At 42.0% G+C, this 21098-nt stretch overlaps 2 protein-coding genes across 6 annotated transcripts in view; both read left to right on the forward strand.

Moving 5' to 3' along the window:
* Positions 1-2143, forward strand: part of LOC121528066 (myosin phosphatase Rho interacting protein) — an 85902-nt gene extending 83759 nt beyond the window's left edge. For all 4 annotated transcript variants that reach the window (XM_041815195.1, XM_041815194.1, XM_041815196.1 and 1 more), the window contains one exon: positions 1371-2143. Coding sequence is in view for 3 of the 4 variants with exons in the window: in XM_041815194.1 (XP_041671128.1) it covers positions 1371-1442 (72 nt within the window). In the remaining variant the exon portion in view is untranslated. The remainder of the gene's footprint in view (positions 1-1370) is intronic.
* A 4339-nt stretch (positions 2144-6482) lies between these two features.
* Positions 6483-20507, forward strand: si:dkey-94l16.4. Of its 2 annotated transcripts, none has more exons than XM_041815700.1 (6): positions 6483-6663; positions 10879-13478; positions 15759-15852; positions 16361-16410; positions 16576-16647; positions 20113-20507. In XM_041815700.1, exons 2-5 carry the CDS (start codon positions 10884-10886, stop codon positions 16621-16623), a joined length of 2787 nt encoding a protein of 928 aa, XP_041671634.1. In that variant the 5' UTR covers positions 6483-6663; positions 10879-10883; the 3' UTR covers positions 16624-16647; positions 20113-20507. The 2 variants fall into 2 exon arrangements, with proteins under 2 accessions (XP_041671634.1, XP_041671635.1); XM_041815701.1 differs by lacking the exon at positions 6483-6663 and adding an exon at positions 8785-9026.
* Positions 20508-21098: the final 591 nt, after the last annotated feature.

The following is a 21098-nucleotide window of genomic DNA, read 5'->3' on the forward strand; positions in this document are numbered from 1 at the left end:
TGGAATGGTTTATAGTTTTTAAAGGATGACACCATCTTCAACGACAGAGGATGGAATGGTTTATAGTTTTTAAAGGATGACACCATCTTCAATGACAGAGGATGGAATGGTTTATAGTTTTTAAAGGATGACACCATCTTCAATGACAGAGGATGGAATGGTTTATAGTTTTTAAAGGATGACAGCATCTTCAACGACAGAGGATGGAATGGTTTATAGTTTTTAAAGGATGACACCATCTTCAATGACAGAGGATGGAATGGTTTATAGTTTTTAAAGGATGACAGCATCTTCAACGACAGAGGATGGAATGGTTTATAGTTTTTAAAGGATGACACCATCTTCAACGACAGAGGATGGAATGGTTTATAGTTTTTAAAGGATGACACCATCTTCAACGACAGAGGATGGAATGGTTTATAGTTTTTAAAGGATGGCATCATCTTAAAGGCAGAGGTTGGAATGATTTATCTTCTTTAAAGGATGACACCTTCCCAACGACAGAGGATGGAATGATTTGTTAACTTTAAAGGATGACACCATCTTTAAAGGCAGAGGATTGGATGATTTATCGTCTTTAAAGGATGACAGCTTCCCAACGACAGAGGATGGAATGATTTGATAATTTCAAAGGATGACACTATCTTTAAAGGCAGAGGATTGGATGATTTATCATCTTTAAAGGACGACAGCTTCCCAGAGACAGAGGATGGAATGTTGGTGAAGCTGTGGATGTAGGAGACATCCTTGTCTCCTGGTCCATAAGGGTTTTCTTTCCATCCTGACCTGCAGACTTCCTCTGTGACATCCAAACTCAGGCCCCGTCACGGAGATTAATTCAGGAATATACACAAAAGTTTTTTGTTGTATCGGCGTTTCATCCACACGGAAAAGGCGTTTTGGGAGGCCATAAACGTGACTTTTTTGGAACAGGGTCCCAGAGTGAACAAATCTGTAAACTCTTACTGACAGCCAACCACATCTTTCCTGAAACGATTACATCATACGTAGCATAGCCCACTTAAGCTGCATGCGTAGGTCCAGCCATGTTGTCTTTTTGGTGCACTTCTGTGCCAGCGTTACAGCGCCACTAACAGGCTTGGCATATATACTACAGCGTTTTACACATCAGGATATGGTACTAGTATTTAGTGATGTTTCTGCCTCACTGGGTCCTTCTGTCTGCCTCTAGTCTGTTTGGGGCTCCACTGCTCACGGTGTTGGAGGGTTTAATCAGCCGTCTGTGGTGGTGAGGGCGCCGTGTTTTCACAGTGAGAACAGATTTACAGACACAGAAACATCAGGAACATCTGCACAGGAAGGAACCTGTGATTATCATGATTATTAACGTGTTTTCTCTCTGTCCACAGAGCCTGAAGGAGGGTCTGACAGCCGAGCAGAGACTCCATCTGTTTGACAACAAAGACACTAAGGAGTTCTGACAGCGACGCTTCACGTCTGCCTGCATGCCGCATTTTAGCTCATTAGAAACACTACACACTGGTCACAAACACGCCGCGTATGTTATGAAAAACTCGGTATGAAGTTTGAATTTCATGTCTAGATGTTTGCATTCCATGCACTTCAGTTAACTGTGACATTTGTCTGTTTTTGCTGCCATGTCTTACTGTAAATACTCTGATTTTAAACACTAAACTGTGTAAGCTACTGTTTTAACTCTAGACTGTTGCTAGCCAAAGGCAGGAATGTGACGATTAAACTTCATACTGACACCACGGGAGCGATGGCGGCGGCCTTCACAGGACGGGACGGGAGAGCTATGAGCCCGTCAGAAACAAACCGCCGTGTCTGTCCATCACTTCTCTCCAACACTAACATCCAGAACGTTCTCCCATCAGAGAGCGGCATGGACGCGTTCACTGATTATAATTTAATTTTATATATATGAAAGTTTATATAGAGTGTGTTTTTTTCTCGCTGCAGTCGTGGGTGAAGCCGTAGAGGAGCGTTGGAGCGGGTTTTGTTCGTAGTTTGTTCAGTGGCAGTCCCTTTGTATTTATTGAAATGGTTGGGATTTTTTTCTTTCACATTCCCATTCCTCTGTACTCTATTATTGTAAATATAAAGCAAATATACACCAACTGACTACAAGTTTATTAGCAATAAATATTTTTGCACCCTTTTTGTCTCGTCACGGTCTTTTTAAATTCTAATGATAAGTTTTTTTAAGTGACATTTATGAGAACCACCACCTGATGGTTATATGCCTCCACAAAGCTTCAAATAAAAGCAAAAAATGCAGCGGTGGGTTGTTGTCTGCCTAATGACCTTGACCCTTGATCTTCAAAATTTACAGTATATTCAGGAAGTATTCATTTTCTTAAGTTTCAACCTAATTTTACAGTTATTTTTTAGATGTATTTTCTCTCAGGGCTCTACCATGACAAAGAGAAAACTGAAGACATTTTTGTAAGTTTATAAAAAACGGTAAACAGACATTTGGAGATTTTGATAGGGTTTAGATCAGGTGAACCTTCGGTCCAGAGCGCTGTGGAACAGGTTTTCATTGAGGATATCTCTGTATTATGCTCCAGTCAGCTTTCCCTCAACCCTTACTAGTCCCGGTCCCTGCTGCTGAGAAACCCCCCCACAGCATGATGCTGCCACCATGCTTCACTGTTGGGATTGTATTGGGCATGTGATGAGTGGTGCCTGGTTTCCTCCTGACAAAACGTTTAGAACTGAGGCCAAATAGTTCAGTCTCACAGTCCTTCAGGGGCTTTTTCACAAACTCCAGTCAGGCTTTCACGTGTTTCCCACTGAGGAGAGTCTTCATCTATCCGCTCTGCCATAAAACCCAGATCATTGGAGGGCTGCAGTGATGGTTGTCCTTCTGGAACTTTGTCCCATCTCTACACAGGATCTCTGGAGCTCAGTCGGAGTTCATCAGGTTCCTGGTCTCCTCTCTTATTAAGGCCCTTCTATCCCGATGGTGTCCAGCACTTCTTCCAAGTGAGATTTCTGTAGGCCACTGTGCTCTTGGAAACCCTCAGAGCAGCAGAAATGTTTTTGGAGCCTTCCCCAGATCCTACCTGCAGCTCCTTTGACCTCATGGCTTGGTTCCTGCTCTGATATCATTATCAGCTGTGAGGCCTTTAAAATCATGTCCAATCAGTTTGATTTAGCACAGGTGGACTCCGAACGAGGTGTGGAAACATATCAGCAAAGATCCAGAGACATGGAGGAGCCTTAGCTACATTTACAGTGTTGTTGGAAAGGCTCTGGGGTCACTGTGATATTTAAGTTAATGAATTTGCAAAAGTTTCTTAGATTCTGTTTTCAGTTTGTCATTAAGGGGTACTGAGTGTAGATTAACTAGAATAAAAATGTTCTTTTTTTCAACTGTAGTAACATAACAAAATTGATAAAAGTGAAGGGAGTCTCGAGGACTTCCCAAATGAGCTGTTTGCACTTCAGTCAGATCCAAAATGGACATAGGCTACGTTCACACTGCAGGCCTTAACGCTCAATTCTGATCTTTTCTCAGATCTGATTTTTTGTTCGCCTGTTCACACTGCAGTCAACTTCCAAAAGATCAGATGCATATCTGATTGAGAACCACGTATGAAAGTGGCCTGAATCTGATGCGAAAAGGTCAGATTCAATGTGACTTGCGCTGTTCACACAGTCAGAAAAAAATCAGACACGAGTCACGTGAGCAGAAAAATCAGATTCAGGTCACTTTTGACTGCAGTGTGAACGTAGCCTAAGTGGTCTGAGCATGCTCCACATTCCAGGTTAAATTTTGACCAGGATGTGGTTGAGCGTAAATGGTAAGGATAGCAGATGTCACGCTGTTCAAGAACTTAAGACGCTTCTTTGAATTTGTCGGAGATCCATGAAATTTTGTGGGTAGATGTGGCGTAAGGAGATCTACAAAAAAGCCTCTTGGACCAACCCTCTATCTCAGCCACCACCTTCTTATCCTCAAACTACATTTCTGACATCTTTGAAACATAACCTGATATTTGATAGAAAACTACAGCAGCTGGACTTGAGTAGGGACAAAAGATGTGATGTAACTAATAAATGGAGACACTTCAAAATAAAAGCACACAATACACATTTGCCACTTTTTTTCAGGCACTCATCTGGGACCCACTGAGGACAGCTTTGCCCTCTTTGGGGTCCCAACCAACCAGTCTAGACCCGAGGTTTAAGGAATTATCTTTGATTATATGTTTATGTCTTGAAAGTCCCAAAACTAAAAAAAAAAAAACAAACCTAGAGATTTAACTCTCATGACTTTTTCATCTTTTTCATCTTTTTCATCTTTTTTGTGTGCTGGTGTTGTGGTTCAGCTGGTGTTGGATTATTTGTTGACCCTCCTGGTCATCAGTATTCTTCAGAGACGTAAATGTTAGTTGAACAGAGTTTTTCTAAGTCATAACCTGCTTTAACAGAGTTGAGTGTTAGAGAAGAACGTGACTGTGCAGATGCCTGACTGAAACAAACTAAACATGAGACATTCTTTAATTATTCTTCTACAAACTCTTTCCTGGAACTGTTAATGTCTCTGATACTAAAGCGTTCACACCAAGGTTGTTATAGTTAACTAAAGAACTAGAAATAAAATGTGAAAATCATTTTAGTCAACTGAAACTAAATAAACCAGTCTGCCCCAAGTGAAGGAGTTCAAGTATCTCGCAGTCTTGCTCACAAGTGAGGGTAAAATGGACCGTGATATCGTCCGGCGGATTGATGCAGCATCAGCAGTTTTGCAGGCGCTGTACCGTACCGTCGTGGTGAAGAGAGAGCTGAGCCGATCGATCTACCTCCCAGCACTCACCTGTGGTCATGAACTCTGGGTGATGACCAAAAGAATGAGATTGCGGGTTTAAGCAGTTGAAATGAGTTTCCTCAGGAGGGTGTCTGGGCTCAGCCTTAGAGATAGGGTGAGGAGCTCGGACATCTAGAAGGATCTCGAAGTAGAGCCGCTGCTCCTTCAAGTTGAAAAAGGGCCAGTTGAGGTGGTTCGGGCCTTCCTGTGGAGGTCTAAACTAACCAAAGAAACCAGCAGTAAAAACAAAAGTAAACCGAGAGAGTGAGAATGAAAACTAAATAAAAATTTAAACTAATGGAAAAACCCACACCATTATAACCTTGGTTCACCCTGGATTCTATATGGAGTTAAATCCCCTGAGTCTCCGGGTTTGTTGGGCATTAAAATAGTTGAGCTACAGTGTGTTTAAGTTTAGGAAAGTCTGGAATAGATAAAGCTTAAAAGGATGAGGAAAACTAAACTGTTGAGAAAGACCTTTGACCTCACCTTGAAATCTGATTTTAATGATGTTCTAATTATTTCATCATGAATCCTCATCTTTATGCTTATGTGTTAAAATCAAGTAAAATTAGATTGAAACCATGTTAAATGGTCAGAATTCATTCCACATTGTTTGGGTTAAAAAAGAGGAAAATGTCCCAAATGTTTTCAGATTGTCACTAAACTGGACCAGAGCAGGGTCGACCTCTCATCTCCCATGATGCCTTTCTGCTCCACAGCTGAGTGACAGCTGCTCCACTGCTGCTGGGTGAGACCCGTCAAGGTACAAACGCTTAGATTACACTGAACAGGAAGTTAGCGGCCAGCAGTGACCTTCATGGTTTTACCAGACCACATTCTACATGAGTTACAATAACATGGCTTCACAGTGAAAGAGGGTGGGGCCTAGACTGGATCGCATACAGAAGGCAAGGGATGACATCACCTTTAACAGATGGCATCATTTCAAAGGCAGAGGATGGAATGTTGGTGAAGCTGGGGCTGTTGGGAGCTTTTCCCTCCATTTTTGCCAAATATAGGCCATAGTTGGCGATTTTTGAAACAGTGGGTGGAAGTGGCGGGGAGCCATTGATTTTATGATGTGGCTTTAATCTCGTACAATAAACAGCTCGATCCAAAAAAAGATTCTAATCTCAAAATGTACAACTTCAACTCATACAATTATAACTTTAATCTAGTAAATTTTACAACTTTCACTTTAAAAACTGTAATTTAAGCTGGAAATGTACAACTTTTATGAAGAAAAATTTGCTGATTTAATCATGTAAAATTCACAACGTTTACCTTGTGAAAGTTTGGTTTCACAGCTATTATTTATTGTCTTTTAATTAATCTTCATATTTTCCACTTTTATGTAGGAAAATTTGCTACTTAAACTTGTAAAATTCACATTTTTATCTCGATTTATTCATCTTCTACATATTAATGGTCTATTAAAGGCCTTTACCTTAAAGGAATGTTTAAATTGAATTTATAAATGTACAGCTTTCATGTAGTAAATTTATTTCTTAGATTTAGAAATGTTGTTCTTGTATCTAAAATCATAAGTTTCATCTCTATTTTCTATATATTTATTTTGACATGTTCACTTCTAGATTTAGGAGAGAGAATAAACGCGGCAAGCTTTATTTTATTGTGAAGGGCTCCACCGGAAGTCAGAGATTATACAGTAGTAAACGTGACGCTGTTGCTATCAGAGTAGTGTGTTCCGGGAAAGTGTATAGATCTTTATTAAATGTTGGGGCTCGCGGTGTCTCCCCGTAGTGTCGGTAATCTTTACTAAAGTCAGCGGGCTGTTGGAGGAGATGCAGGCCGGGACACAGTCATCATTGCACGGGTAAACACGCCGCGGTCTCCCGGTAAGTTTGGGCGCATTACCTCCGCTGTCTTTGTTCATCCAGCCGGGCCTTGCCTTGATGCCTGCCGTTCATCTCAATGGAAGAAACGTGGAACCAAACTCCATCAAAGTTATCCGTAATTTAATAAAAAGCCGCGATAATCGATTATTTTCGGGCTCTGAGTGTATTAAAACACAGTTGAATTGATATTTTAAACCCATTCTTAAATTCGGTTTAATGTTTTATCAATCAAAGAACACCTTTTACATTAGGGCTGGGCAAAATGGACCAAAATTATCACATTATTCTAACGGTATGACAATACACGATAAATACCTGGTTAGTTATTCTGTAAAGAAAGAACAAATGGCTGCCACGGTGACTTTTATATGATTCTTACAATGAACAACTGAAACCTGTTAGATATCAGGGCAACAGAAATCCTGTAAATACCAAATATGAAGCACTTTTCAGCTTTCAGAAATGGCAAACAAACTCCTACATTCAGTCTGAAATTGTACAAAAACACTGGCAACATACCCATTCACCTAGTTGTCAAAATGTTAGTTTCTGTGACATCCCATGTGTCTAAAATTGAATAAATGTCCAGTTTACTACTGATCAAAAATGACTGATTGAAAAAGAAAATGTCCTAAAGAGAGAGATTTGTCTAAATTGTACAAAAACATTGGCAACATTCCAGTATACATAAGTTGTCCTAATATTCTTTATAGCAGTACAGCATGTGTCTCCAAGTGACTACACTTTCCAGTTTACTAATTAATGAAAATTGCAGATTGATGAAGATTGTCAAAGAAAGAGAGGGAGAGAGAAATAACCATCTAAATTGTACAAAAACATTGGCAACATTCCATTATACTGAAGTTGTCATTTTTTCTGTTACTTCAACATACTATGTGTTTTAAATGGACTAAATCTCTGGTTTACAAATGATTGAAATGAATAAATGAAAAAGAAAAACGACAACGAGAAAGTTGTCGAAATTGTACAAAAACATTGCCAACATTCCAGCCTACTTAGGTTGTCAAAATATCCTTTTACTGCAAAATACACAATGTGAATCAAATTGACCAATCTCCAGTTCATTGATGATGAAAAATGACTGGGTGAAAAGAAAAGAAAGAAAACTTTCTAAATTCTACAAATTTCTGTAAATGCTACATACGCTGTTTCAAATCAACTGAATTTCCTGTTTGATCAATGATTGATTGAGTGTTGATGATATTTCATTTTTTTTTAACCAAAAGAGAGAATAAGTTGCACAAATCTGCACAAATCAACATTTGGAAAATGTAGTTGTAACTGGTGAGGAGGGAGGGAATTCTTAGACTTACCATTTTCATCTACTTTTCCATAAGTTGTCATTGCATTTGTGTAGTTGTTTTCCTGGAAATTAAAAACAACTAGTTGCCCAATCTTGGATGTCCAGGCCTTCTATTTTTGTTGGTGTGTTATCAAGCAGGTATCCGTATCTATTGATTTTAATAATAATAATAATATCACTGTTTATTGAAATAAAACAATATCATTAATATAAAAAGAAAATATAATTTCCCCCCCCTATTTTGCCTTTACATTTGAAATGGACAAGCATGTTGTCATTAAGCAAAACTTAGTGGTTGTAACTTTAAACAAACTTTTTCCTGAGAATTTAAGATTTTTAAAGTCCACAGAAGTATGTTAAGTAACAATAGATGTCTATGTCTCCTTTTAAAATATTTGGTTAATATTTAAAAACTCGTCCTATTTCCCAGCCCTACATTTTCAGACTAGTTTTTATCACAGCTAAGTTAGTGATCATTGTGGACCACTGGGCTCTTTAAAGTACGACTTTATTAAAAAACAAAGGCTTTATGTGGCAGAATATGTGGCCGAATTAAGGAGGAATCCGTATCGAGTGGTTTAATTGTAAAGAGTTGCGACTTGTTTCGGTAAATGTTCAAGCTTTAATGAAAATCATGCGAACCAGTCGGAATTTTAACGGAGTTCTGCGAACAGGAAGGAGACGGGAGCTAGCCGGGCCTAGCTGGCTACTGCTAGCTGTGGCTAAGCTATGCTAGCTGTGGCTAAGCTAAGTTGTCCGGAGCTAGAGTTAGCTCCCCGTAGTAACCCTGACCTGTCACTGAGAGAGGGGAGAAGTCCTCCGAGCAGAGAGCCACGCTAATTTTATCAACGGAACCCAGTAACATTATACCATTATCACTGATTTATTTGATATAACTGTGGGATTAGCTGAAGCGTTAATTGTCATTAAGCGCTGCCATGCTCCCCACCGTTTATTAAATTCAACCGTCAGTTTCTAAGCTAATGACAACGCTGAGACTTTAACTGAACAATAGAGAGCTGCGCTTTTACCCTCTGCTGTGAGTATCTAATTCAAGTTTAAATAAACTGAACCCATGTAAGAAAAAATAAGGTAAATTAGTGAATACTTCAGGGAAACTTGTTCCACCCTGGTCTCCCGTGTCTGTTAAGCAGCTCGTCGTTTTTTCTCTGATCGGTTGGTGATTAAATAACTAAGAACAATCAAATTTAACCCTCCAGATCAAAAGATGAAGACCAACACGGTCTAAATGTGTTGGTTTTTGAATGATCCAGTCATTATATTAAAGGCTTGGTACATACTATTTTAAATTTTTTATTCTTGGAGTGCCTGGTTCTTATTAGTCATAATTGCCCCGTTTCCATGAGCTACCTACTGTGTTCTCTAATTCTTCCACTTTCACCACTCTAAGCAGCCCTTTATCCCTCCTTTGTATCTGTATTTTTTAATTTAATCCATACAAACTGTTTGGACTGATGTGAAACAGAAAGAAAATGTAAACTAACATGCTGTTTTTTTACTTTACAGATGATACTGAACATGTTTTAACTATAGATCAGTGGTTTTCAAACTTGTTTCGCCCAAGGCACACCTAAGGATAAGCCAAAATCTCAAAGCGCACCATATTTAAATCAATACAAATAGACTTTTTAAATAATGTTATAGTCAAGGTGGCCTATGAAGGTGAGAGCCTCCTGGGGCCCAGCCAGCTGGGGGATCATGGAGATGGCAAAAGTGGGCAAAAGGTGGCAAAAAATGGGTTAAAAGTGATGAACAAACATGGCAAAAAGTTGCAAAACAAACTCAGAAATGGGTGAAATTTGGTAAAAAAAAAAAAAAAAGTGGCCAAACAATGGGTCAAATTTGGGAAAAACTTGTTGAAAGTGTCAAAATAGTGGCAAAAATGGGTTTCAAATGGCCCAAAAGAAGGGTTATATGTTGTAAAAAGGTGGTAAAAATGGGTTAAAAGTGATATTAAAAAGGGCAAAAGAGTGGGCAAGTAAAGGCAAAAGTGGGCAAAAATTGGTAAAAAGGTGGCCTAAATGGGTTGAAGTGTCAGAAAGGTGGCAAATTAAATCACAAGTGGCAGCAACGGGTTGAATGTGGCAAAAAGTGCCAAAAATGGGTCAAATGTAGTAATAAGAAGTGGCAAAAATGCTTTAAAAAAAGCAGCAGAATTGTTTGTCAAAAGAAGTGGCAAAAATGGGTAGAGAAATTGGTTAGCTTGGTTAAAAGTAGCATGAATTTATAATTTCAACACCTATTTCAACCCAATAATAGCTTGCCATGCTTTTCAGCTCTCAGTGAGGTAACTGTTAGCCAGGATGCTAGCACCAATGCTACTGATCCAACACACATGCACTGATATCATCAACCGGGGAGGTCCCATTCTCTGGGGTTTTTCAGGGGTCCAGCCAGATCTGTTGGCAGGTCTGGTTACAGTTCTTGCCATAAAGTTGTAGTAACAACATATTGTACAAATTCCAACGGCACACCTGGACTTGCCTTAAGGCACACTAGTGTGCCTTGGTTCACCATTTGAGAACCACTGCCATAGACTATGTGTTAATGGCCACCAGCAGGTTTTAAAAAGTCTCATGTTTGTTAATTTAATATAGAGTGGTTTATTACTTGTGTTTGTGAAAAAAACATTGAAGAAGAAAACATTTTTAAAAGATGCATATTAAATTGCAATATAGAGGAAAAAAGACAGTCGTTTACTGGATCTCCAGGTAGTTCTACTGTATTATTAAACCGGAGCTCTGGTGCACTGTGGGTAGTAAAGGGTTAAAAATACTTGCTTTAACCACAGAACGTTTTCAGATATAAATATTGATATTGTGATTATTAATTATAACTAATAATAGTTATTTTCTTCATTTCTCTCTCAGCTGTAATGGAGGAGCCACCGGGGAGTTTGGATGATCTACAGCCTCAGGACCTCTCCACCACCAGCCTCCCCACCGTTATCGACCTGACCAGAAGAGCAGACGAATGTGTCCTAAGCCCCACCTCCCTAGATGCCTTGCGAAGGGTCACCAGCCCCGCCTGGTACCAGAACTCGGCGACCAGCAGCCCCGCCTCCTCCTCCAGCATCACGCTCCAACCCGGGGATCAAATCCAACCAGACAACGCCTTCTCCCACACCACTGTCACCCTGTCCTACGTGAGCCGGTCTCATGTCTTCTCCACCCATGACTCGCTCTCCTTCAGCGTGCCGCCGCTCAGCAGGCTGTCCCTCCATGCCCCCATGGACTCCGAGAAAGGACTCGGGGAGACTCGGGGCTTTGCTCTCAACCAGCACTATGTGGAGCAGGAGGAGGGGCCGGTGGAGCTCTCTGCTCAGAGTCTGCTCCAGTCTCTGTCTCGTGAGTTTAACGGAGGAGACGAGTCATGTAGTGTGGATGAAGATGAAGATATCGGAGACGAGTCGTGTAGCGGGGATGGACATGTCGAGGACGAGTCGTGTAGCGTGGATGGACATGTCGAGGACGAGTTGTGTAGCGTGGATGGACATGTCGAGGACGAGTTGTGTAGCGTGGATGCACATGTCGAGGACGAGTCGTGTAGCGTGGTTGGACATGTCGGAGAGGAGTCGGGTAGCGTGGATGAACATGTTGGAGACGAGTCGTGTGGCGTGGATGAACATGTCGGAGACGAATCGAGTGGCGTGCATGTAGATGAACATGACAGAGACGAGCCATGTGGCGGAGGTGACGATGTTAGAGACGAGTTGTGTCAAGTGAACGCAGATGAATGTGGCGGTGACGAACAGAGGACAGGTTCGAGTTTAGAGAATGGACAGGAAGTCTGTGCTGTCTCTGACTCTGAGTCGGAGGTCATCTTCCTCCTGTCAAAGGACCGGGAGCAGATTGTGGCCCCAGGCAACAGGGCCACCAGAGACATGAGCAGGGACTACATGAGTCCCCTGGAAGACCCGGTGTCTCCATCTCAGGATGGTGTTGATGACGTGTTCACCTTGCCTCAGGCTTCCTGCTCCCCCAGCGGAGATGATGCTTACCTGGAGACGACAGAGGACGCCGAGTGGGATGGCCAGAGGACAGGGGCGTCTGACATTAATGACACCACAGGAGACGAAAACAGAGAGACACCGAGAGCAGAGCTCCAGCCGCTCATTGACCTAACGGAGGACGATTCAGATCATAAAACGCAACCTGTCGTTCACGTTAATGGGAACACGAAGACGCTAAAGAGGGTGTTAAACGAGAAGAGACTGCCCACACGCTCTGGCCGGGGGATGAGGTTAGAGTCCATCGTGATGAACATCAACTCAAGCCGGTCAAAAGTGTCAGCATGTGTTCGCACTAAAACTAAATCTCAGTCAACTGTGAGCGAGTCAAAGTTGACTGAGCAGACAGACGGCGTGCCAGGGGGCAGGAAACGGAGAGCAAGTGCGTCTTCGTCTGTCAAAACAAAAACAGAAGCAGTTAGTCCAAGAAAAAGGTGTAGAAATACAAACTCTACCTCTGACTCTGAAATCAAGAACTCTAAAAAGGCTCAGAGCCCTCGGTCAGCCGTACACAGACACTCAAAGAAAGAGGCGGAGCCTCTTTTACCTGCTGAACCCTCAGGGGAAAATCACGTAGTAAGATCTTCACCAACAAAGCCTCCACCGCCGTCATCATCCTCATCCCCGTCTCCAAAGAAGAGCCGACGAAAACCTGCAGGTCAGAAGACGTCTCCGACAGCAAAGACTCCTCGCAGGAAACGGAGGAAGAAACTGAAGCAGAGCCACTCGTCGTCATCCGTGTTCGCCCCCAAAGAGCCTGAGATCAAGCTGAAGTACGTGAACTACCGGGAGGAGAGGAGGGACCTCAGGACTGACACCTTCTCTCCGTTTGTGCGTGTGCAGCGTCAGCCATCCTCGCCGTCTCTCTGTTCAGTAATCAACTACCCCGAAGAGGTCAGACCGCAGCACAGGAAGCAGCAGGCTCACCCCGCCACCTCCTTCGTCCCCGCGGCCGTCCCCAGCACGTCCTGTTTGGTGCTTGGTCGGGCGTCCACACATGGACAGCACCGCCGCTCGCTTGTCTGCTGCCTGTGTGGACTCCCCGCCAACGCCATGGACTTAGGCGACCTCCATGGACCATACTACCCTGAAGGATACCAGCTAAGCGCCAAAACCCCCGCCAGCGTCAAAGAGGGCGAGGACGAGTTTAGTGACTCTGACTCTTCATCCTGCAGTGTCAGACGTCAGAGGAGGAAGTGTTCAACCATGCCGAGGCCCCTTAGAGCCCACCTGAAGAGCCCTCGTTGGTCTGGGGACGGTACCAGCAGCCCCTCAGCTAAGCGTGCTCGGACTGGTGTTGGTTCAGCAGACGTGGAGGACTGGTACAGCCCCCCTGTGCTGCCCCTAGAGCCCTGCGAGTACTGGCTCCATGAGGACTGTGGGATCTGGTCTGCAGGCGTGTTCCTGGTGAAGGGCAGAGTGTACGGGCTGGAGGAGGCAGTGAAGGTGTCACACGAGACGGTAAATAATGAGGATGTGACGCTGATCATTTATGATGATGAAATATTGAATGTGTTTGCTATCCTCAGGCATCCAGGAGAGTCTAAACGTGTTATTCAATCAGAGTAGCAGTCATTAATTCATGTCTGTTTGTTATCAATAATTGTTTGTGCAGCAGCTCTGAGACTTTAGGATCAGTACGATGGATTTTATAAAGCTGGAGGGTTTGGTGTGTTTGTTTAAAGCTGCTCCCTGAGCTCTGCCTGTTATAGCACAATCAGACCAGTCATAGCTCTGTTTTAGAAAGAGAGGCACAGATGCATCAGTTTAACACTGATGTCAGCTGATAATGGCACTGTTGGCAAACCCTGTTTATTAGAAGTAACGCATGTTCATCTGTTATGTCCAATCAAGTCATGCTTCTATCTGTCAAACTTAACTGCTGAATCAGCAGTTTTACTGAATTGCTTCGTAGTTAAACACAATCTCTCTCTCTCTAACATGAGAGAGAATCTTTGCACGTTGGGAGCTGAGTGCACCAGCTGGTTGTCCGCCTGGTCAGAGCATCATGGCTGATGTAGAGTTAGAATTCATGACTGACTTAAAGTTCTACCTTGTGCATCAGCTGGACTCAGCTCTGTTTGAGTTACAGTCCATGTTAAGAACTGTAAGGATGTTATTAAGCATTTACAGGGGCATCTCCGAAAATATGAATATCATGAAACAAAAAATTCAGTTGGGGTTTAATGCAAAAAGTTAAACGTCCATCTATTCTAGATTTAGCTCATGCACAGTGAAGACCTTTTTTTGTTTTAATCCTGATCATTACAGATTTAAAAAATCCACCATCTCAAAATTAGGACTGGGCAATTAATCGCAAACTAGATCAAATCGCAATATGGCCTGCTGCAATTTTAAAATCACAGAAGTTGGAATATTACATTACCTTGAAATGTGTCAAAATACCAGTTTAATAAATCTTTTTTTTTCCCAGTGGCAGAGATTTTATGCACATTATGCAAATATTCAAGTGTCAGTTTTTTATAATGGTTTACAAAATCCTCCTTTTAGTGTTTTATGTTTGTTTTCCTTCATCAAAATAAGGGACATAAAAATGATAATCACCTTAAACAAAGCAAATGACATCACATTTGCAATACAAGCAAAAATAGTTAGCTCGTTCAATCTAAAACTGATGAAGCTTAGCGTTACTTCATGAAAGTAATAGCCCAGCTGTGATCAGCTGTTCGTCAGCCTTAACTCCTCCACCCCATCCACCTCCTTTATAGCTTAAAGGTTGTTGCACCCCCATATTCAGATTCATGCTACTTTGGAGTAATTGGCTTGGAAAAAGTCTCACTGTTTTCAGTACACATAGTCTTATTTATGGAATTATTTATTGCGTGAATTTGTCTTCAAATATACAAGAGTAACCCAAGAATAATCGCAAATTAAATCGCAATATTTGGGGCAAAAAATCGCAATTAGATTATTTTTGCAAATCGTTCAGCCCTACTCAAAATATTATAATTTTGTGTGATGATCAGTATCTTGTTAGTTACATCTCTCTCTCTGGTTTAGTACACAAAACCACAATCATGAGGAAGACTGCTGTGATGTTTGGTCCCCTGGTCTCTATCGAGTACAGAGTCCACGCTCAGCCATCTACCAGGAGATTTTAAAGCCCTTCAGGCTTCCGTCTGCTGAGAAGCTTTATGGACATACTGGTTCCCTTTCCACCTGCCCACAGTGAAACCAGAACCACCAGAAACTGGTTTCCTGGCCATGCTTTTACTGTGTTTAATTGGCCTGCCAACTGGTCTGCCCTGAACCCTGTAGAGAATCTATGGAAGATTAGAGACACCAGACTCAACAATCCAGACCAGCTGAAGGCTGCTATCAGAGCAACCTGGGCCCCATAACACCCCAGCAGGACCACGGACTGATTGCCTCCATGACACGAGCAGAGATGCAGGAATTAATGAAAAAGAAGCTCAAACCAAGTACTGAGAGATAAATGAGCAGAAGGTTAACATTTCTGTATTAAGAGTCTTTTTTGACTGGTGGTTGTGATATTCTGATATTTAGTTGAGTTAATATTTTAGATGTGCTCACTGTTCACCCTCTGATGATGGTTCTTCAGCTCCTGTAGAGGACTGAGAGGTGACCGGGTGGGTTTTAGATCTGTGTGGAGTGGTCTTCTCTCCCTCTGCCATATCTGCTGTTTAATCCTCTGATACTAACGTGCTGGTCAAATAAATGAAATCGTCCATCGTGAGTGATAATTGGTCTCTGTTTCAGACGTGTTCGGCGTGTCAGGAGTCTGGAGCCACAATGGGCTGTTTCTTTAAAGGCTGTCCTAATAAATACCACTACAGGTGTGCTCTGCAGTCAGGTAAGTGCTGCTATATACACTCAGATAAACACTAGAGCACTGGTTAACAACCTTTTTTCCTTAAGCACCTTCCTGACTGACTCCTGAAGGAGCCGACCAATCATATAGCCTGCTGATTACATTCCTAATAATCCATACTCTCTTGTATTGATCCTGGTTCTGGTTCTGCCTGCTCTGTGCTGTTTCAGTGTGAGTTTGACTCTGGATTCTTTTTATAGCTGCAGCGTGGGTGAAGGACTAAAATGCTCATCTTGAATCTTAAACAGTTTTTTTTTTTTCATTTATTTTAGTCCTTCTTCTCTCCTTGCTGCCTGTTTTAGTCTCATTTGTCTGCTTTTGGATCCTGATGTCTCTGCTATGCTACTAACACCCCCGGATGGTGCTCCTGGTCTTTAAATAACTCTTTTGTGAAGTGTGGCTGGCGTTTCTCTCTTCCGCTGAGCCTGAACTGGTGTAGGACGTAGAACCTTCTGGATGAATCACCTCATGTTCTCGTCTTTTTCTGCAGACTGCGTCCTCATTGAAGAAAACTTCTCCATGAAGTGTAAAAAGCACAAGGTGAGCACTGACTGCAGCTCTTTAGAAACCCGTTTCAGAGATGTAAACATGAAAAATTAATCAAGAGGCTCTGCTGTGGTACAAGACCAAGCTGGGGATGTTAGAAAGGCATTATGGGAACTTTTCTGACTTTGAATTTGAACTTGACTCCCGTTCCTTCTTCAGAACAAGACATTCAAAGCTCCAGCAGGAACCCGCTGTGATGACAGGTGACAGTGATAAAGGACGCCTGATGAGGTACGGATGTTTACCTGTTATATACTAACCTTTAAACTTACTCTAGTACACGGGTGTCAAACTCAAGGCCCGGGGCCAAATCTGGCCCGTGGTGCAGTTATACCCGGCCCACCAGATCATATGATATTTTTATAAGAACTGGCCCACCAGTATGAGGTCTGCAGATTTCCTCCAGTTTAAAAATGTAAACTTAACCTTGATGATTTCTAAAATCCTTGTTGTGCCATTAAAATTAGAAAAAGTAAACCGTAAAAATAGTTTGATAAAAAGTCAGGAGCGTAGAAGAAATTTGTTTTCTCTATATTTTCAATTTTGCATCTCACAATAATGACTAAAAGTTATGATTTTGACTTTTATCTCAGTTTTGCTGATTATTTTAACTCCTAACTTCCACTGTTATCTCATATTTTGACCTTTAAAAATCATTTTGACTTTTAAAAGTCATGATTTTGACGTTTAAATCATATTTTGACTGTTAAAAATCTTGGTTTCAGTATTCTATCTCATATTTTACCTTTTAAAACATATTTTGTCTTTAAATGTCATGTTTTTACCTTTTAAACTTCTAAGTTTGACTTTTTATCTCAGATTTTGAGTTTTTACTTATCATGTTGACCCTTTAATCTCAAAATCATTTAGGTTACATTCAGTGGTTAAACTGAACTTTGAACTTTGACACTGTTTGGCCCTCAGGTTAGACCTAAATTCAGAATCCAGCCCTTGCTGTGATTGAGTTTGACATCCGTGCTCTAGTATGTCTGATGAAGACCACAGCATCATCCTGTCTACTCCCCCGCTCCTCTCTCAGCTCTGATTGGCTCAGCCTCTCTTTGACAGGAAACACCTGGTGTGTTTATTTCAGTCCCAGCTAGAATGAGTCTGAGCTATCGGCATATCAGATAACGGCAAAAATCCAATATGGTGCATCCTTCCTCATCAGATATGTGTTAAATAAAAACTAAACCAACACAAAGACATGGATGCTCTCATCAGTTTACACGGTCTTTTTCTGGACCAACACACCCAACGATTTTTCACTATTTCTCTAGACATAAACATCGACTTCCAAACCAGACTCAATGTGTCCCAGCAGAAATGTCGTCTCTGTGACAATAACATCCTAAAGATGTGGAGGATTGTGGACTCAATTTATCAGTTTGTCTGTAAAACTTCCCTGCATTGTTGTCTCTGCTGCTGTGTAGATTTGGATCAAACTTTTTCAGCTGTTTGGGAACCTTAGACTGGCCTCAGTTTGAGGCAGAGCCCTGCACGGGACTCTCTTCTTAACCCCGCACCTTCCTGCTCCCACTGGATTTCTGACCATTACCGCCCAACCCCGCAGCGCGTGCCGTCCACTCCTGTCCACATCCAGCACAGATTCTGATAATCCATGATAAACAGAATAAGAGACAGTGCATTCAATAAAGACATGGTAATATGTGTTCACTTTAAGCACCACCTTGATAAAGTTTTCTCGCTGAATGAAGGAAAAACACGACAACACTCACATCTTCGTCACATGTTAAGGTGCCATGCATGGATAGAAGAGCAGCTGTGATCTCAGACTGACTTACTCTTGGCTCTAGTTTAGTAATAGCAATGTCAAAGTCATATAAATATGACTCCAGCAGCACACCGACAGAGTGATGTATGAGATCTGTCCTGGTCTACCTTGATAGACGAGCATTAGGTCTAACCAAGGTTGTTTTAGGGCGCATTCACACCAGAGCTGTTTGGTCCGCTTTAAACCAGCTCTGGTCCGTTTTTCCCTGATAGTCCGGCTCGTTTGGAGCGGTGTGAAAGCTCACAAGAACTCTGGTGCGGACCAAAAAGGCGGACTCTTGTCCGCTTAAAAACAGGGGGTCTCGGTCCACTTCCAAATGAACCCTGGTGCGGTTCGTTCGAGGTGTGAAAGCAAAGTGGGCCAACTTGTGAACCAAAGGCAGGAAGTGGCATAAAGCGTAATGACATATGGATTTATATGTGATTTAATACACTCAAATGCATGTTAGTACCTCTCTTGGCATCTGTGTAGCCATAGCGACACGTCGTAGTCAGTGCTGGTTTATTCGTCTCATAAAGAACAACATGCTGGACAGCTCACCGCCTTGCTGGCTGCTCGTAATGCCCCAATACAAAAGCAGAAACCCCAAGACAGCATAAATTCAGTGTTTTCTCATTGTTTCTGGGGAAAAAAACGACCAGTGGAAAGAGATGGATTTCCAGTTTGGTCTTCTTCTACGCCTTTTTTTCTTCTTGGTCACCGTTTGTGACAAGAGCACCCCTAACGGGCAGAGGTCGTAGGTGTTCAGACGATTTGGTCCATTTGACCAAGAGCAGTGTGAATGCGAATTATACCAAAGGAAAGTGCAACAATGTTGCAATTTCTGTTCTGAAACAGATGAGAGTCCACCGGACTATCAGGTGCGAAAACAACCTAAAACTAAATAACTAAAACTAAAATTCAAAAATCTTTTTAGTCAACCGAAACTAAATAAAAACTAAGAGTTACCAAAAAAACGAAAACTAACTAAAACTAACTTGTGCACTCAGTAAACTAATTAAAATAAAACAAAAATAGAGACAAAATATTCTTAGTTTTAATCCGATTAGGTTCATCAGGTCTTCCGATTTGATTACACTGAAGTTTCTAATAAACAGACCTCTGTAGTCTTCATACCTTGACAGTTTCGGTTGCGCTCTGCTGTCTTCCTCAGAAGTGTCACATTATGTTGAAGTGACATGTCTGGTCAGCTGATTTATACAGATTTCTTTGGCGCTGTCTTCCTACTTGGAGCAGTAGGATGACAGCGCCATCTGCAGTCCGGCTTCTTACCACACCATTGTTGGATCAGGGAGGCCATCGAGATCCGGAAACGCGCCCACCAGACTGTAAATTGGGATGAGGGGGCGTACCAACTCCCTCACACCTGGGATACAGTCCTGAAGAAGCCGGACTACAGATGGCGCTGTCATCCTATAAAACTACTGAAAAACCCCAAACTATTATAACCTTGGTTCTAACAAATAAAGACTGCTCCTCATGATCAGAACTTCCCATATTGTCAGGAGGAAAATGTGTTATCTTCCCTTCCAGCTCGTTTTGTCGTCCACAGAGTCAAAATCCAAAGAAGACGTTTGTCAACATGAACCTTTAGTTTAGGAAACAGGATTAAAAATCCTCCTGGATCATGATCAGGAGATCTGGAGTCACAGTTTGAAGACTTGGCCTGGGTGAAAGGTTGTCTAATTGGAATGGTTGGGGTGGTTGAAGGGTCAGCTGATCAGTCAGAGAGTAAACAAAGGGTTAATAACAGAGAAATGTTTGTATGCTCCCAGGACCAATCGCTGATAGTTGATGATGTTTGAAAGCAGAGTCAGTAAAATGTTTATCAGCGCGCGTCTTCATCCTGACATAAAGATGAATGATTCTAAAACACCTTCTCTTCCTGTTCCTCTCTTCAGACGCTCTTCATCCTCCTGCAGGATCTCCTTGCTGCCGGCCGTGGACCGGGTTCTCCTGACAGACAGCTAACACCGTAAACCTTAACGCCGCTCTCTGCTCTGCACTGTTCCTTCAAACACAGCGTGAATGTGTGTGCGCTAATGATGGTGTGTGAGAGTGTGTGAGGAGACGATCAGACTGCAGGCCAACACAGGAACATGATGACTTTGTGTTTTATTTATACAGAGCTTTTTTTTCAGGATTAGATATGAATTACAATCAAAGATATTTAATTTTTTAAATTGTAAGTATTTGATTCTATTTGGTTTATTTATTCCTGAAAGGATTTTTCTCTTATCGGCAGATGTCAAAGAGGTTTGATTGTGTTTTTAAGTTATTGGTAAAAATGTTGAAATTAGAAGTCCATGAGATTCTGCTTTTTATTTAACGATGGGACAGAGAAAGTTCTGGAAGGCCCAGAGACACTTGCAGAACTAGGAACCAAAACAACACGCGGAAGGCTGGAGATAAACCTGCTGTTTAACTTCCTGTTTGACATGATACGACTAGTCAGATCGACTCGCTGACGCCTGGGATCCACGTCTGTAAAATCCCCCGTACTCACCGTCTCCTCTCTTTTCTTCTCATCAGTAACTGCACTATAATCATCCGATAATCAATATTTATCAGCTTCTACTGAACACGCTCCTTCACTATGGTTTCCTGTACACAAACAAGCAGGAAATGAGGCGGAGCAGGAAATGAGGCGGAGCAGGAACTGGCGTAAAAATCCCGTTTGGATAAAGTATGGCAGAGTGACGGCGACACACCAACACTGGGAAGGAAAGTACGGGGACTAGACTGGTCAGCAGGCAAAAGCAAGGATGGAATGTTTTAGAGGATTAAAGGACCACATCATCTTTAAAGGCAGAGGATGGAGTGTTGGTGAAGCTGGGGATGTTGGGGTAAGGCTGGGAAATTAATCAAAATTTATATTAACTCGCAT

Source organism: Cheilinus undulatus, linkage group 20 (genome assembly GCF_018320785.1).
Source record: "Cheilinus undulatus linkage group 20, ASM1832078v1, whole genome shotgun sequence".
In the NCBI taxonomy this organism is placed as follows: domain Eukaryota; kingdom Metazoa; phylum Chordata; class Actinopteri; order Labriformes; family Labridae; genus Cheilinus; species Cheilinus undulatus.

Bases quoted from the DNA above. Each gene is read 5' to 3' on its own strand.
- si:dkey-94l16.4 (XM_041815700.1), top strand. From the start codon at position 10,884: ATGGAGGAGCCACCGGGGAGTTTGGATGATCTACAGCCTCAGGACCTC. The intron at 13,479-15,758 runs GTAAATAATGAG...TCTCTGTTTCAG, and splicing joins TGAAGGTGTCACACGAGACG to ACGTGTTCGGCGTGTCAGGA. The intron at 15,853-16,360 runs GTAAGTGCTGCT...CTTTTTCTGCAG, and splicing joins CAGGTGTGCTCTGCAGTCAG to ACTGCGTCCTCATTGAAGAA.